This window comes from Brachycentrus maculatus, unplaced genomic scaffold, assembly GCF_059751285.1.
Source record: "Brachycentrus maculatus isolate JH-2025_06_01 unplaced genomic scaffold, ASM5975128v1 h1tg000089l, whole genome shotgun sequence".
NCBI lineage: Eukaryota > Metazoa > Arthropoda > Insecta > Trichoptera > Brachycentridae > Brachycentrus > Brachycentrus maculatus.
The window spans coordinates 3,123,506-3,138,620 of NW_028280843.1; the positions used below are offsets into that span (position 1 = coordinate 3,123,506).

The 15,115-nt window shown below is 31.4% G+C and overlaps 2 protein-coding genes across 4 annotated transcripts in view; one reads left to right on the forward strand and one right to left on the reverse strand.

Annotated features, from left to right (window-relative positions):
• The window catches only part of Oatp30B (Organic anion transporting polypeptide 30B), a 128,720-nt gene extending 124,230 nt beyond the window's left edge, over positions 1–4,490 (reverse strand). The window contains exon 1 of one of the 2 annotated variants that reach the window (XM_088257984.1): positions 4,172–4,490. The gene's annotated coding sequence lies outside the window, so the exon portion shown is untranslated. The remainder of the gene's footprint in view (positions 1–4,171) is intronic. The other variant, XM_088257985.1, reaches the window with a different exon arrangement.
• Positions 4,491–5,810: 1,320 nt separating this feature from the next.
• On the forward strand, positions 5,811–14,757 carry LOC148310744 (dynein assembly factor with WD repeat domains 1). Of its 2 annotated transcripts, none has more exons than XM_088257987.1 (9): positions 5,811–6,311; positions 6,519–6,728; positions 6,840–6,962; positions 7,258–7,442; positions 7,748–7,880; positions 8,519–8,678; positions 8,752–8,889; positions 10,258–10,350; positions 13,965–14,757. In XM_088257987.1, exons 1-9 carry the CDS (start codon positions 6,199–6,201, stop codon positions 14,067–14,069), a joined length of 1,260 nt encoding a protein of 419 aa, XP_088114113.1. In that variant the 5' UTR covers positions 5,811–6,198; the 3' UTR covers positions 14,070–14,757. The 2 variants fall into 2 exon arrangements, with proteins under 2 accessions (XP_088114113.1, XP_088114114.1); XM_088257988.1 differs by lacking the exon at positions 13,965–14,757 and adding an exon at positions 9,086–9,183 and having other exon boundaries at positions 10,258–10,330.
• The last annotated feature ends 358 nt before the right edge of the window (positions 14,758–15,115 follow it).

Sequence of the window (15,115 nt, forward strand, 5' to 3'; positions counted from 1 at the left end):
TCTTCATCTTGATGAGATGTCAAAAAATAATCTTGTTTAGAAAATATTAAGACGAATAAGACAAATAAATAATGTACGTGACAAATATTGATTGATATAAGATATTGAATCCATTGCGTCTATTGTATTGTTGTATCTGTTGTTTTGTGTTTTTAGGGATCAACTTTATTAATTTATTATTGACTATACACATCCACTATAATTTTTAAGACATATAAACTAAATATGAAACAAACCCTTGTACATAATTGGCAAGGAAAATTTTCTAGAGTAACAAGCAAATATTTAAAAATAAATAAATATATCCTTTGGTCCAGTAAAGGTAGGTGCTGAGATAAAACAGGGAAGCAGGGATGGGCAGGTGGCACGTGGCCGTGTGGTAGTGACGGTGAATATTAGATTAGAACTCGACAGGTTCAATGCACCGCCCCGAAGGGCTTTATGCCTCATCACGTTCAACCAGTCTCGTGTTAAAACTCGGTCGATGTCACCGACAAGGAATTCTACCTTAAAACGAATGAGAAACGAGGAATTGTTACCATAATATTGCTCCAACCATTAGACCGTGTGTAATTGGCGATAAGAGCGAATTGTGATTAAGAAATTCGATTCAATCGGACCCGGAATGAATGTTAATATGAAGTTTCATATAACAGTAAAACCTCGATATAACGGACTATTGGGGGGAGGTCACGTCCATTAAATCCGAAAATCGATTGTAAAAAAATATTGAAAAAATTGAAAATCAATTATTTAAAGCTTCATAATAAAAATTAATCAAAACTTTTTTTGTAAATATGAGCACTTTAGATATAAATAAACAATACAAAATTCTATCTTTTGTCTTCGGAAACTAGTGCAGCGACGTTTCTGCTTGATATCGAAACGCTTGCTTTTGGTAATCCTGCTTTGAAAAACGAATCAAGTTTTGTTTGCACTTTTGAAATTTGCTGTTTTTTTATAATCGACTCTCTAAAATTACGTAAATGCGTATAATATAGTTGTATTTAGACGTATGACGTAATTATCATGGTCGCTATTTTTTTTACATTCGGCGACACTCGAATTTAAGAATTATATTCATTCATTTTCAAACCCTTATCCGCACCCCAATGGTGCATAGGGCACTGCATCATACAAACGCAGTGTTATCTTGATCTAAGAATTATATTAATATAATATAATCCTTAAATTCAAGTGTCATAAATGTAAATAATTTTTAGCGGTTTTTATAATCACGTCATACATCTATAAAAATAACTTTATTATACGTATTTTCGTAATTTCAGAGAGTTATTTATTTAAAAAAAAAACAGCAAACTTCAAAAATGCAAACAAAATTTGATTGCTTTTATTTTTTTACACTTGACCGAATTTTTTGTCCGCTATATCCGAAGTTCGTTGAATAGAGGTCCGTCATATCGAGGTTCTACTGTAATTATGCAGAAGAAAATACGAATTCATCATACCCGGATAATATTATTATTCACCTGTGTGAATAGCAAGACGGGTCGGAGCCATGCATATTCATCGCCGGTAAAAAAATGAAAGTAAACAATTTCGACACGTTTTTCGCGCTCTATATACCAAAGCGAACAAAATAATTCCGATTTTTTTAGAATGACGACTATTTTCGCAATGAGATTCGACTAGATTCATCTAAACTAACCAACTAACTAACCATCACGCCGCTTCACCGCAGTGGTAGGCAGAGATAATAGAACCCCATACCACCATGTCTTTGCAATCATTCTTCGCCTATTCCACATTCGTGCATCTCCTCATACATACCCGCCGATTATTTCCCGGCCGCTTTCAGGTATTTAACATACATTATTGTACCAAGTTTTCCTCTGTCTTCCTCTGCTTCCTTTTCCAACTACAGTTGCCTCATAAATTTCTATTCGCAGAGAGAATAGAACGCCAAACCACCCTATATTTGCAAATATTCTTCGCCTATTCCACATTCGTCCATCTTCTCATACATACCCGCCGATTGTTTCGACTCCTGACCCGGCCGCTTTCAAGTATTTGACATACCTGATTGTGTCAAGTTTTCCTCGGTCTTCCTCTGCTTCTTTTTCCAACTACATTTGCTTCATAAATTTGTTTAACCATTCTTTCCTCACTCATACGTTCCACATACGCAAAGCTTCTCAACATTCTTTTCTTAATTTTATCGATAATTCACTTTCAAAGCTTATAAAAAAGCACAAGTCGGTAGAAGATTTAATCTTCTACCGATTGTCGCCATTGGATAAAAAACTTAATTTTTTAAAATAACGTGGTTTTCAAGTGGACTACTCCATTAATCAATACGAACCAAATATGTAATAAATATTTAATGTTACGTTCAGTTACAACATTTTGAGTGTGTCCAAATACTTGTTCACAAAATCTGGATTGTCTCCAATTACAGGAGTTATTTTCATATTATTTTTTGACATCTTATCAAAGATGAAGAAGAATATGAAAGTCTGGGCATTTACGGGGCTGACGACCGTCTTAGGCTGGTTTAAGTGATCACTTTACACACGTGTAACATTCACCAATTCTACCCATTATTGACATAAATGAAACAGTTTACCCTTTAAGTTATATATAAATGAAACCGTTTCGAAACGTTGTTCTTGAATTATTAGAAATTAAGATTCGGATCTCACATACGAATAAAAAAGTATCTGCTCAATAAAAAAGCTTCTGTTCATCTCACCAATAGATGTCTCTAGTGAAGTTCTAGTGATTCAAGAACAAGGTCTCTAAATTGGTTCATATATAAAGAACTTCCAAGAATTCGAGTAGTGTGGTTGTCAATAATGGGTAGAATTGGTGAATGTTACACGTGTGTAAAGTGATCACTTAAACCAGCCTAAGACGGTCGTCAGCCCCGTAAATGCCCAGACTTCCATATCCTTCTTCATCTTTGATAAGATGTCAAAAAATATTACGTTCAGTTTGTGGAACTCTCTTAATTAGTTTTGAAGGCTAATTAAGTGCTAAAGTTTTGTTTACAGCTTTTGCGATAATTGTAAGTATAATCAATAACATTTATTTAACCAGACAAACTAAATATTGTATAACTTTAATGATAAATTGATAACAGTCAAACGATATGTTAACAAATAATATAAATCAATATAATAATTATTTAATTAGCCTCATTTAGTCCGGAAGCGTACCCAATTAGTATTTTGCATGATAAATATGTAGGTAGGGTAAAGACCCCGGTTATTGTCACATTGAACCATTCGGTTCAATAAATATTGATTTGCAACCAAAACGTGCATCTAGCAACGTATTTTTGTATGCATAAAAGAATGTTCTTTTCATTTTAAACTATTTCTTGTTTTGAAATATTTTGATAATAAAAAAATATTTAAAAAATAAAATAATAGTTTTTAGGATGGTGATTGTCATCCTAGATATTTTGAAGCATAATAATTGAGTGACGTTAAAATAAACTGTTTTCAATAAGGATAACTAATAAGTTCAAAATCACTCACAAACGAGTGAGGACATATAAAAATATATCAAGTAAAGGTTGTGAAATGCCAAATAGAATAAAATACGTAGTTAGAAAGAAAAAACAGGTCGAAATAAAGAAAATCTGACGCAAAAATAGAAATAAAATTGGAAAAGGTATTTAAAACAGGTATGTCTAATTTCAGGTAATATTAAAACATATGATATGAGTAGTGTCAATAACTGGGGGTATTAACAATACCCCTTTTTACCCCAGTTAATTACATTTTTTAAGAAATAAGTTTATTATTATAATAATATTTCACTTAACTGTCTAACTGAGTTATAAAGATCTTTTTAGTACATTTTATTTTGGTAAATGAATACCTACTTGCAAATTTAAAAACATAATATTATTTCAACTAATTGTTACGTTATATAATAGATGTTTATGTTTTATCTTCAGCGTGTAAAATAAATATAACCACCTCAAATGTGAAAAACGATAGCAAAAACTAGTTTAAAAGCTTAAAATATCTCACTTGGCTTTGATATTTCTGCGTCCAGTTAAAACATCTGATGTAGTCAACATTTCACAAGGTAAACAAATCGATTTCCGTTAACACTTTCCGTAGGTAGAAGGTACATTTTATTTTTACATTATTTGATGAATAAATAGTACTTATTGAATGAAAAGAAGAATACTTACGAAAATATCGGGTCAACGTTTCGGGTTCGATCGCGCGAGATCACCAATTTTATCCTCTTTGTGTGGAATAAATCCAATTCTTTGTACACAAATATAACGATCACTTCTGCAACTCCACGTCACTGATTATATCAAATAAATAGACAAAAGCTCACCAAACTACACACCGCATGAACGCTTTTAACACTTATTTATTATGTAGAATATGTTTACCGTTAATCACAATGACACGGGACCGCAAGACGACTCGCAGATATGAGACGGCAACAAGAAACGAAGAAACGAGACGACTGACAGCTGTGTTTTCCTGAAGCAGAGTGAAGTTAGTTGCAAATATTTATCTAGTAATGCCAACCTTTTCATCTTATCAATACGTAAGGCTCACTGACGACATCTATTGTTCAAACAAATAAATAAAGCACATTACAAATAAAATTACATACAAAAAAGCTTTTCGTACAAAAAAAAACAGCTTTGTATTAGAATTACGTCATGAAATAAACAAAACCATGCTATAAAATATTTAACTTTACTGGCAGTACCATTTTTCTATTATTTTCTAAGTAATTTAAAATAATTTTGTAATTAATTTAAAATCAACTCATTTTATAAATGCGCATTGTAAAAAGATGAACAACAGAAAAATGTTTAAAAAATAAAAAGGACAAAAAAACAGGGCCCCTCCGGGATTTGAACCCGGGACCTCCTGCACCCAAAGCAGGAATCATACCCCTAGACCAAGAGGCCTGTACGATTCAACTGCGAAATAAAAGTTGAAGTTATACAAACTGGTTAGCTCAATATTCTGTGTCGTAATTCTATTAGAACCTAATGATTTATTTCTGGGTATCACAGACATAACTCGTAAGCTTTGCGCTTTACGATAATAATACAAAATGCTTTACGCCTAAAATATAATCTTTAGAACCCTACAATTAAAAATTTACTCAGATTTTATAAAATTGTGTACGTATCTTATCTATTGTATTCAACATTAGATTTTTCTTAGCGTTTCCCATTCAATGAACAAAATATGATTTAGTTGGAGATTGCCATACAATGAATATTTTTAATATCTAAATCTTAATATAATACTGTCGTGTTTTTGGTTAGTTGGAAGACATTTTTTCATAGAACTAAGGCCGCTTATATACATTTATTCTGTACAATAATCGACGGGTATGTATGAGGAGATGCATGCATGTGGAAGAGGCGAAGAATGATTACAAAGACAGAGTGTTATGACGTTCTATTTTCTGTGCCTGCCCCTGTGGGAGAGCGGGGTAATGGTTAATTAGTGAGAAATGTATGTATATGTTACGGGTAATGCAAGAATACGAAGTAAACCTAGGTTTATCCGAGTTGACGTAATGGTAAACCTCAAAAACTGACAAATAAAATTTAATTCGCAGTTTACCCGTGTACACCTAAGTCTACCCAATGCTGATTGGAAAATGTTAGATAAACGTACACAATATAAGTACAGAGTCAGGTCAAAGGAAGTTTTATACAAAATATTTTAATTTATAGGTTTTATTATTTTAAGAAATCATACAAAATTACCAAACATATTGTATGGTAAATTAAAAATCTAATCTAACCTAACATTACCCATCCAGTGTTGGGCAGACCTAGGTATACATGGGTAAACTGCAAATTCTAATTTATTTTTGTCAGTTTTTGAACATTACCCAACAGGATTGGGTTAACCCGGATAAACCTAGGTTTACTTAGTATTCTAGCACAACCCGTAACATAAACAACTGCAAATGATATCATAAAAATCATGACACTCATGCCATATGGCTTATTGAACTAATTCTAAAATAACAATTCGTTGTCATGTCAACAACCAAGTGGAAATAAATAGTTCAGAGATATCGAAAGCATTTGACACATGAAGGGCAAAAATGACAAGTAAACATTGTAATATTTTTTTTTTGCTTATTTCTATAGTCAGTTCAGCCTACTCATATGAGCTATGCGTGAGAACAAACTAAGATTTATGTGATTTCTACGCTTGTGAAATGAAGCTCACCAAACTTCATTTGCGATACTATCCTCCGGGAATTGTTATGGAATATGTCCAATCAGGAATTAAGAAAATGAAAACTATTAATCTACTGGATTTAATGCCATCGTAAGAATCTGCGTTAATTTCTCATGTGAATATTAATTAATATTAATTTATTAAAATGTGTTTTAAATATGGTATTTTTAAATTGTAATCGATTGCTTTATTTTTTAAATCACACACACATGTATATATATATATATATATATATATATATATATATATATATATATATATATATATATATATATATTTATGTACTCTTTGTTTTAGCTCCAATACTGACATAGTTATATCTGAATTGATGCAGAGTGAAAATCTTTTAACTTATAACATAGTTGACCAACTGAAGCAATGCATAGAAACTCTGAAAAGTAATTTAGAATCTGATGGGACATCAGGAAAAAGATTTTATATTTACAAAACCCTACAAACGCATATTTTACCTCTTACTAATGTAGCATTTGATAAGCAAGGAAAACAGTAAGTAAATCAACATAATGTATGTTAATTTCTTGAGGATAATATCTGAAAGAATACAATAAATTCCTAAAGTGTAATTTAATACTGTATAAGATATTTATTTTCTCATAGGTGCTTATCAGGAAGTTATGATCGAACGTGTAAAGTTTGGAATGTGGATTCAGGTATAGATGAACATACACTAACAGGCCATAATAATGTCGTTTACTCTGTTGGATATAATTTTCCTCTGTGGTAAGAAAAAAATTAAATAATTAATCAAAATTTGGCTAGATTTCATATGTTTAATGATGCCTATAATAATAGTCTGCCTGCCTCCGTAGTATAGTGGTTATCGCATTTGGCTACTGTCCTGGAGGTCTTAATTCAATTTCCGGAAGGGCGAAAATTAATAAAAGTGATTTAAAATTATAATATTCATTTAACGCCACATTTATATAATGTGAAATAATATTAATAAAAGAAATTAGTCCAACGATATTTCAACATGTATGTACACTTATCATTCAAACTTTTATCCTCAATTTAGCGACCGAATAATAACAGGTTCTTTCGATAAAACTGCAAAGATTTGGGATCCTCTTTCGGGTGAATGTTTATGTACACTTTATGGGCACCAAGCTGAAGTAGTTTGCGGACAATTTTGTCCAAGTGGAGGTTTGATCGCTACCGCTTCTATGGATCATACTTCCAGAATATTTGATTCTATAACAGGTGTGTAAACTATATAGATACTGACTTCAATGAATTCCTTAGTCTTTCAGCACCATTACCATGATATTAGCCAATGAATTGTAGATTGTTACAATGTCTTTTCATTAAAATTTCACACATTCTAAGAAAGCAAATATCCAATGTGCAAATATTGTAAAATTAAATGAACTTTCTTAAATAATTCAAACTACATGAAGTATTTTTTTTGTATGCCCATATTGCAAGTGACAAAAACATTTCAATATGTATACTAATCAAAATTTCATATTCACAGCAATAAATTTTCCAAAATTTTATTTTTATAGGGCAAGAGGTAATTCCCTTAATAGGTCATTCGGCTGAGGTTATTGCTTTGGATTTCAACAAAACATCATCTCAAGAGCTTATTACTGGTTCTTTTGATAATACAATATCTCTATGGGATTTGAGAGAAGGAGGGTATGTATTAAAAGGCAACTATTCTGTAAATTCAAAATTAGTCTTTAGATAAATGGTCCATTAGGGATGGTATTTATTTGATTTTTGAAGCATTATGACTGATTTCCAAATAACTCTTTGTGATGTTTATTTTTGGTGTTGATATGATGATTTAAGTTTTCCCGAATTAAGTAAAGGATAAGCTAAATTTCATATAAATAACAATCTTATAAGAGTATGGGTATACTATCCCAAATGTTTTAGCTATTGCTGCTATTCTTCTTTTACGCCATTTTCATTCCCCTATGGCAGTAATGCCTTTCACCCTGAGCATCTCCAATTATGTCGTCTATATTCCAAACATATTCCAATCCTTTATCCAAGAATCTGAAGTGCAGAACAGATCATGCAATCTTCATGTTATAATGATCAAGTTACTATTTTGATTTAGTGCACCACTTGGGTATAAATAGGTCCAGTAGAGAAAAAAGGATATATAAATGCCTGAAACGTAGGACTAATGACCTTGCCGTCATGAGAATAATGATCAAGTTAAAACCATATTGATTCTATACAGTACCCTAATACCATTGGATGAAGACAAGGGTTAGAGAAGAAAAATAATATGAATATTTCTGCAAAATAATGTTTTCTTTAAGGCGGGTGGCAGTTTTCTTGGGACACGAAGCTGAAATTTCAAATTGCCTTTACAACTGGTCTTGCCATTTAATTGCGAGTAGTTCATTTGATAATACAGCACGGGTATGGGACTTGAGGACTCGGAAATGTTTGGCTACTATATCCAATCACACAGATGAGGTATTATGGTATGTTTTTGTGTTGTGCATTATGTTTAAGGTAATAAATTAATGCATTGTGATATGTTTCAAAGGTTTTAGATGTCACATTCGACTACTGCGGTAAAAGATTAGCCACTGGATCATTGGATTGTTCTGCGAGAATATTTGATGTCCAAACTGATTTCAGAGAGTTGAAGATAATGAAGGGACATGCTAGTGAAGTTTCAAAGGTAAAACAGAAAATAAAAGAGATTGCATAGTTAGATTGATTACAAATAGATTTTTGATTAGTTGGGCAAGTAGGAAAAATATAAACACAAAAAATGATCTGAACTTTTTTCCTCTTCCTTTGGAGACGTTGAATAATAGAGGTACAGGGGTGAGGAACCATTTTATTTCTAAAGACCACATTCATATATTTCATAGGTTTCCAAAGTGGGCCCCTGGCCACCAAGGGGGCTCTGGAGAGAGCTGAGGAAGTAATTCTGGCCCTGGGGGAGTAGGGGAGCCATGTGAAAAATGAGGTGCTAAAATTTATAACCTTGTGGAATTTTAAAAATATTATTTTATACGATATACATACGTATCTAATTTGTTACATACCAAAAGTTTTATTTATTTTAAAAAATCACCTTAAAAATCTGTGATTTTGCGATGTTTTCGATCATATGCGTACACATCTAGTTCATGAATCGACCGCTAGGGGCCTATGCCGGTCAGTCAACAAGTACGAAAACATAACCTAAAAATATATATAATAACCTGAATGACACTCTAAGAAAATATATAAAAAATAAGTTCACTACATTTTCTGCTTTATTTAATTTCAAAAGGCAAATTTCCAGGGGGGCTTGTATTATTTTGCGTCTGAAAATGGTGGCTATGGGTCAAATAAGTTTGGGAGCCTATGATTTATCTGATTCAACACAATGTCACGTTTATTAAATATTCAAACACTACTTTTCGAGTTTTGTACACACAAACATACGGAAGCTGCGATTTTATATTTGAAGATATTAATATATATTTTCTATTAGCACAAGGCCGCATCAGAGCAGTCAGGGGGCTGCGTGCGTCCCGCGCGTTCACTTCTGATCTAGTACATTGAAAATAAATTGGACATCTGTTGTTGAATCGTAAAACGTTTATGGAAATACAAGAATAGACGCAAACCTTTTTACAAAGGATTATAATGTAGTAGATCCACTGATTCATAGATGGCCATACAAGTTTCCAAAACACGTTAATATTGAATATTTCATGTCTTCCTATTTTTCCACTATTTTTGTCAATATTACAAGTAGATAACATTAAGTATATATTTATTCATTTGCATACTTTGTGACTTTTCTTTAAGTGTACGTTAAATACATTTTTTACTCTTTTTTCTAAATACATATATACATTTATACGTATATTAACTGTAATTTATTAACTCTCCTCTAGGGACTCGTACACCTCGCACCACTTGGGTGCTGATGAGGGAGAGCAAAAAATATGCATTAAAATTTGGATAAATTACGTGTAAGACACAAGGGAAATTATAACCTCATAAATACGATAAACAGTTTTCAAAATTAATACATTGGTTTTAAAAGGTTTGTTTCAGTCCAGGGGGTAATACGTTACTGACAGCTTCAGCCGATATGACCGCCAGGCTGTGGAATTGTGATTCAGGAAACTGCACTCAGGTATTTCAAATTATGATAATAAATCAAGTATCATTTTCAAGCCACATCATTGTTTAAAACAAGAATAACAAATGTAACAAACAAACAAAATGAAAACATGAAATAAAAATAATTGTTAATTTGTACGGGAACATTTCATGCACCGATCGTAAAGATGACATTTGGTTAAACAATATAAGGTAAGTGTCTATAAAACTGACCTAGCCCCTATTGCTGACCTATTTCAAAGAAACAACAGATAATAAGACACTGGTTCAATTATTACTAATTTTTAATATTACCAACACTGCAGCCATGCTTGTGTTATGTGATGACAATGTTTTACAGTCAATATTTTGATTTTTCATATTTGAAATATCAGTTATAGTTTGGACATCTGGCAAGTAGCGCGCGCACACGGAAAATCCTTAACAGACAAGCCTAATCTTTCAAGTTTTATTTTAAAGGTGTATTATTTTTATATGATTGATATTTACTAATATTTTATATGTGTTAGTTAGTTTAGTGTATTGAATTTACAAAAAACAAAGTATTTGTGAAATAACCATATGATTAATACAATACATTTATAAAATAAAAGTTGTCAGTATTACATTCACCCGAAATTTCATTAGTTTCCTTTACTGACCTATAGGTCAGTAATGAGTAAGACGAGAGCATTTTTAAAGTTTACATAAATTTGTGAAAATTCTTAAATACGTAAATTTCTTGCGTGCTTTGGATAGCATACAGTTTTTGGATTATGGGGGCCTAATTCTGACCTATATATTTTTGCTTGGTTTTATAATTATAATAAATAGTTTCAGCGGTCAGTAATAGAAACGAATCTAGATCAGTATTATAAACACATACTATTTCAGAAAAGGAGTTTCGTTCTGAGCCATCTTTTCGTGATTTTTCTTATGTTAAAATACAATTTATTTTTTCTTTTTTAACATAATATCAACAAAAAAAACTTTGTTTATTATCAAACATAAACTGATTCCACTATACTCGCATGAGTGATCACCTTGCCTTCATGTAAGTAACCATCGAGATAACACTGCGTCAATACAACATCAGTGCAGATGCAGTGCACCATCGGGTGCGGATAAGGGTTAGTAGAATATAAATATAAATATATATATATATATATATATATATATATATATATATATATATATATATATATATATATATATATATATATATATATATATATATATATATATATATATATATATATATATATATATATATATATATATGTATATACATATCAGGCACACTACCATCATGCTCTAATGTTGCACACCCAAATGAGGTTACTCCTTGTAAACCTCCAAATCCCACGATCTTAAATGTTCTTACAGCGTTTAACTGTCCCGTTCCGAAGGGGATATCAATTTCTTTACTAGCGCTGTATCTATCTCCACAGTTTAACCATCGGCGGTAGATTCCCAAATTTGCACGCGTGTGAATCGTGTTCTCGTTACGCAAGCGTTATTTGGCAAATACAGAGTGTTTTTTTTCGTTTCTTATAAGAATTATTATTAATTTAAATTATCTACTGAAATTTCTTGGTGCAATTGCATTTTCATATTTATTTTATAAATATCTACCCTTTTACACTAATTAAATTGTCATAATTTTAATATTTACTTTACCCTAACAATGAGTGGAAAATAATTGACAGATGATATGATTGAGCAACTTCTGAGCTATACGGACACTGATGTATGTATATAAGTGATGATGAATTCCATTTAGGGTTAGAAAATAAAGATTATGCTTCCGACGCCGACTCAGATAACTATATAATCCAAGAACTTGATGAATCTGACTCTAACAGCGTCAAGCCCGTACATATGGTAGACAACAGTAGAAATGAAGAAAATTTGTTCACTTCCAAATCAGGCTACAGATGGACAGATATTCCCAAACCCAAGTCCAAACTGTTCATACAACGTAATGTCATTTTTGTATTGTTTCTCGCTTTTTCTGATTTTTTTACCATTCTTTGTTTTTTTTTTCACCATAATATACGACAAATTAGAAACCTGCTAGTATGTACCGAGTAGTATGCTTCTCTCTCTCTCTCTTTCTTTCCTCACCCCCTCTCGCTTGCATCGTTTCCGGCCGAAGCGCCTAGTGTCCAGTGATGCTTAAACATTGGGCGGAATTGAATGTCATTTCCGCAGAGAACTTCTTCACAACTATGTTTTTTTGAAAATTATTGTTTATTGCAGAAAATTCAAATTTAAATGGAAAAAATAGAATAACAATAGCATGATAAACATTTTGACATTAGTCGAATTTGTGAAAAACCTGTATTTTTAGCATTTTACTTGGGGTATTGCCAGTACCCCCTTCGGAACCCGCGGATTGTTTTTTTTTTACTCTGGACAGGAAAGGTTAAGCAGTCTCTGTGTGCCAGAAGATAAAGTGGCAGAAAAGAAGAAAAAAAACTGAAAATCACCAAGGGTCTTCAAAAAATCTTCCTCGTAAAAACTAAAATAAAATGAGTCCTGTATTGTAAAGTAGGAAGGGGAATTTTTTAGGAAATGTAATAAATCCCAAAAAGGATGGTTCCGCTTTGATCAAGGTCGTGGTATGCCTGAACTGGAAGTGCCAGAAAAACAGGATACTATATAGTATACTTCAGAAGGAATCATAAAAACAATTCCAGAACCGGTGTGACTAAATGCTAGAGGAAATTATTCCATTCCAGAATTACTTATTTATAGTGAGCTTAAAAAAATACATTAACAATACATTTTGTTTAACCAATATGTTTTTTTAATAAATAATAAATTGTCGCATAAGTACTTACTTTTACATTTATTTCCATTACAAATACTTATATCTTACTCCAGTTTACATATGGTAAAATATATTAAAATATGAATTTAGTTGTCTTTTTCACTCATAGTCAGTAATAGGGGCAACAGCGGTCAGTATTATGAAATAATCCATTTCGAATAGGTCAGTATTGAATACAAAGCCTTTAACTGTTTATTGCGTGGATTTTAATATATGCACTTGACTTTTGACTATTATTTTTTTAACTTTGTAAGGATAAAACTATCCCATTAAAAAATAAAAATAAATTTAAAAAATTATCAAGCCGTTTTAATATTAAATAAATATTTTAAAAATATGGACCGGCTTAAGACAAAAACTAGGTCAGTATTATAGACACTTACCTTAGTACATGTGGCGTATTTGGGATGAAATCGATAGTACTAATTTATAAAAAAACTCGAACTTTGTTTTCAACCACTTTTTCAAATTGGTACTTTTTAGTAACACGTACTGCACATACATTTATATATAATTAATAGATTACTTTTTTCAGAGACCCACAAGCCGCGTGATGTGTTTTGTCGGTAGAGTTCTCTTTACATACTTTTTTTTTTTAATTATTTTTATCTGTTTTAAAACAATATAGAAATGAAACTTTATTACAATTTTTTAATATTAACTCATGATCGTTTACGCCTTCCTTTATTTTGCCTTTGGTCCATATGTTTGTTTGACGTCTTACCACCACCGGCAACAAATTAAAAATGAAAATTCTGAAAAACTATTTTCTATATCATTAAATTTCCCGTAATTCGTGCTGATTTTTGCAGGTGCTTTCTGGGCACAGAGGAGAGGTGTTCTCGTGTGCTTTTAGCTACATGGGAGATACTCTGGTAACAGCATCCAAGGACAACACGTGTCGGGTGTGGAGGTGATACGACTGGTTTTTGACGCATCGGTGAACACTTCCTGGAACTTGCAACCTCTCTTCATTCCACGGGCTCTTGTGGAGATTTCTAATACACCGGTTGTTTAATGAAAATGGGACACGGAGAAAATCACGCGTATTAAAAATAATATATATTTTTCATCCGATGAAAAAGATTTTTTTACCTATACAAAATAACGTATGTAAATAAGTAAAGGTAAACGATACTTAGTAAACAAGACTATATAAATATAGTAAAAACATAATTTAATTTAATTGAAAGTTTTGTGTCATGTTGTGTAATATTGAAAAAAAATGTGAATGAACTATACGATATAAATTCAAAAATTTTATAAAATAAGATTTTGTTTTTAAGAAGAATTATAATTTTTTACTTAGTAAATACCACTATTTCTTAAAATCTACTTTAAAATTACAGTAAATTTTAAGAAATAGTGGTCTCAATGTCAATCAATAATGATGTTGCGTGCATCAAAACAGTGCTACAAATAATTAATATCAAAGGTTACTTTTAAATGACGTGTAATGTAATTAAATAAATAAAATACAATATATGAATAGTGTATATATTGGTCTGTGCAGTACTTTTTAATATGTAAAAACAAATATTACCTAATTTATTTAAATTTCTCATCTTTAGTTTAAATTGTGATAATAAATGCTATGTAAATTTTATTCGATTTCAATCGTTTTACGATATTGTATTTATTTACTCCAAAATATATTATTATCTTATTCACATTTTATCATATTTGATATTATTCCTACATTTGTAGATTTTTCAAACTCAATGCTATTATGTATTTATTCATTATTTTGAATAAAAACATATCTACGTTTCCCAATTTTTTTCATAACTAAACGCTTACGAGCACCGTGGCGTAGTTGGGTAGACGCTCGACTGCGAAACTGGCGTCGCGGGTTCGATTCCCGCAAATTGCAAAATATATTTAAGAAATATTTATAATTGGTCTTGGTCTTTGTGATCTATCTTTCACATTTACCATCCCTATCCTTACGATCTACTTTCAG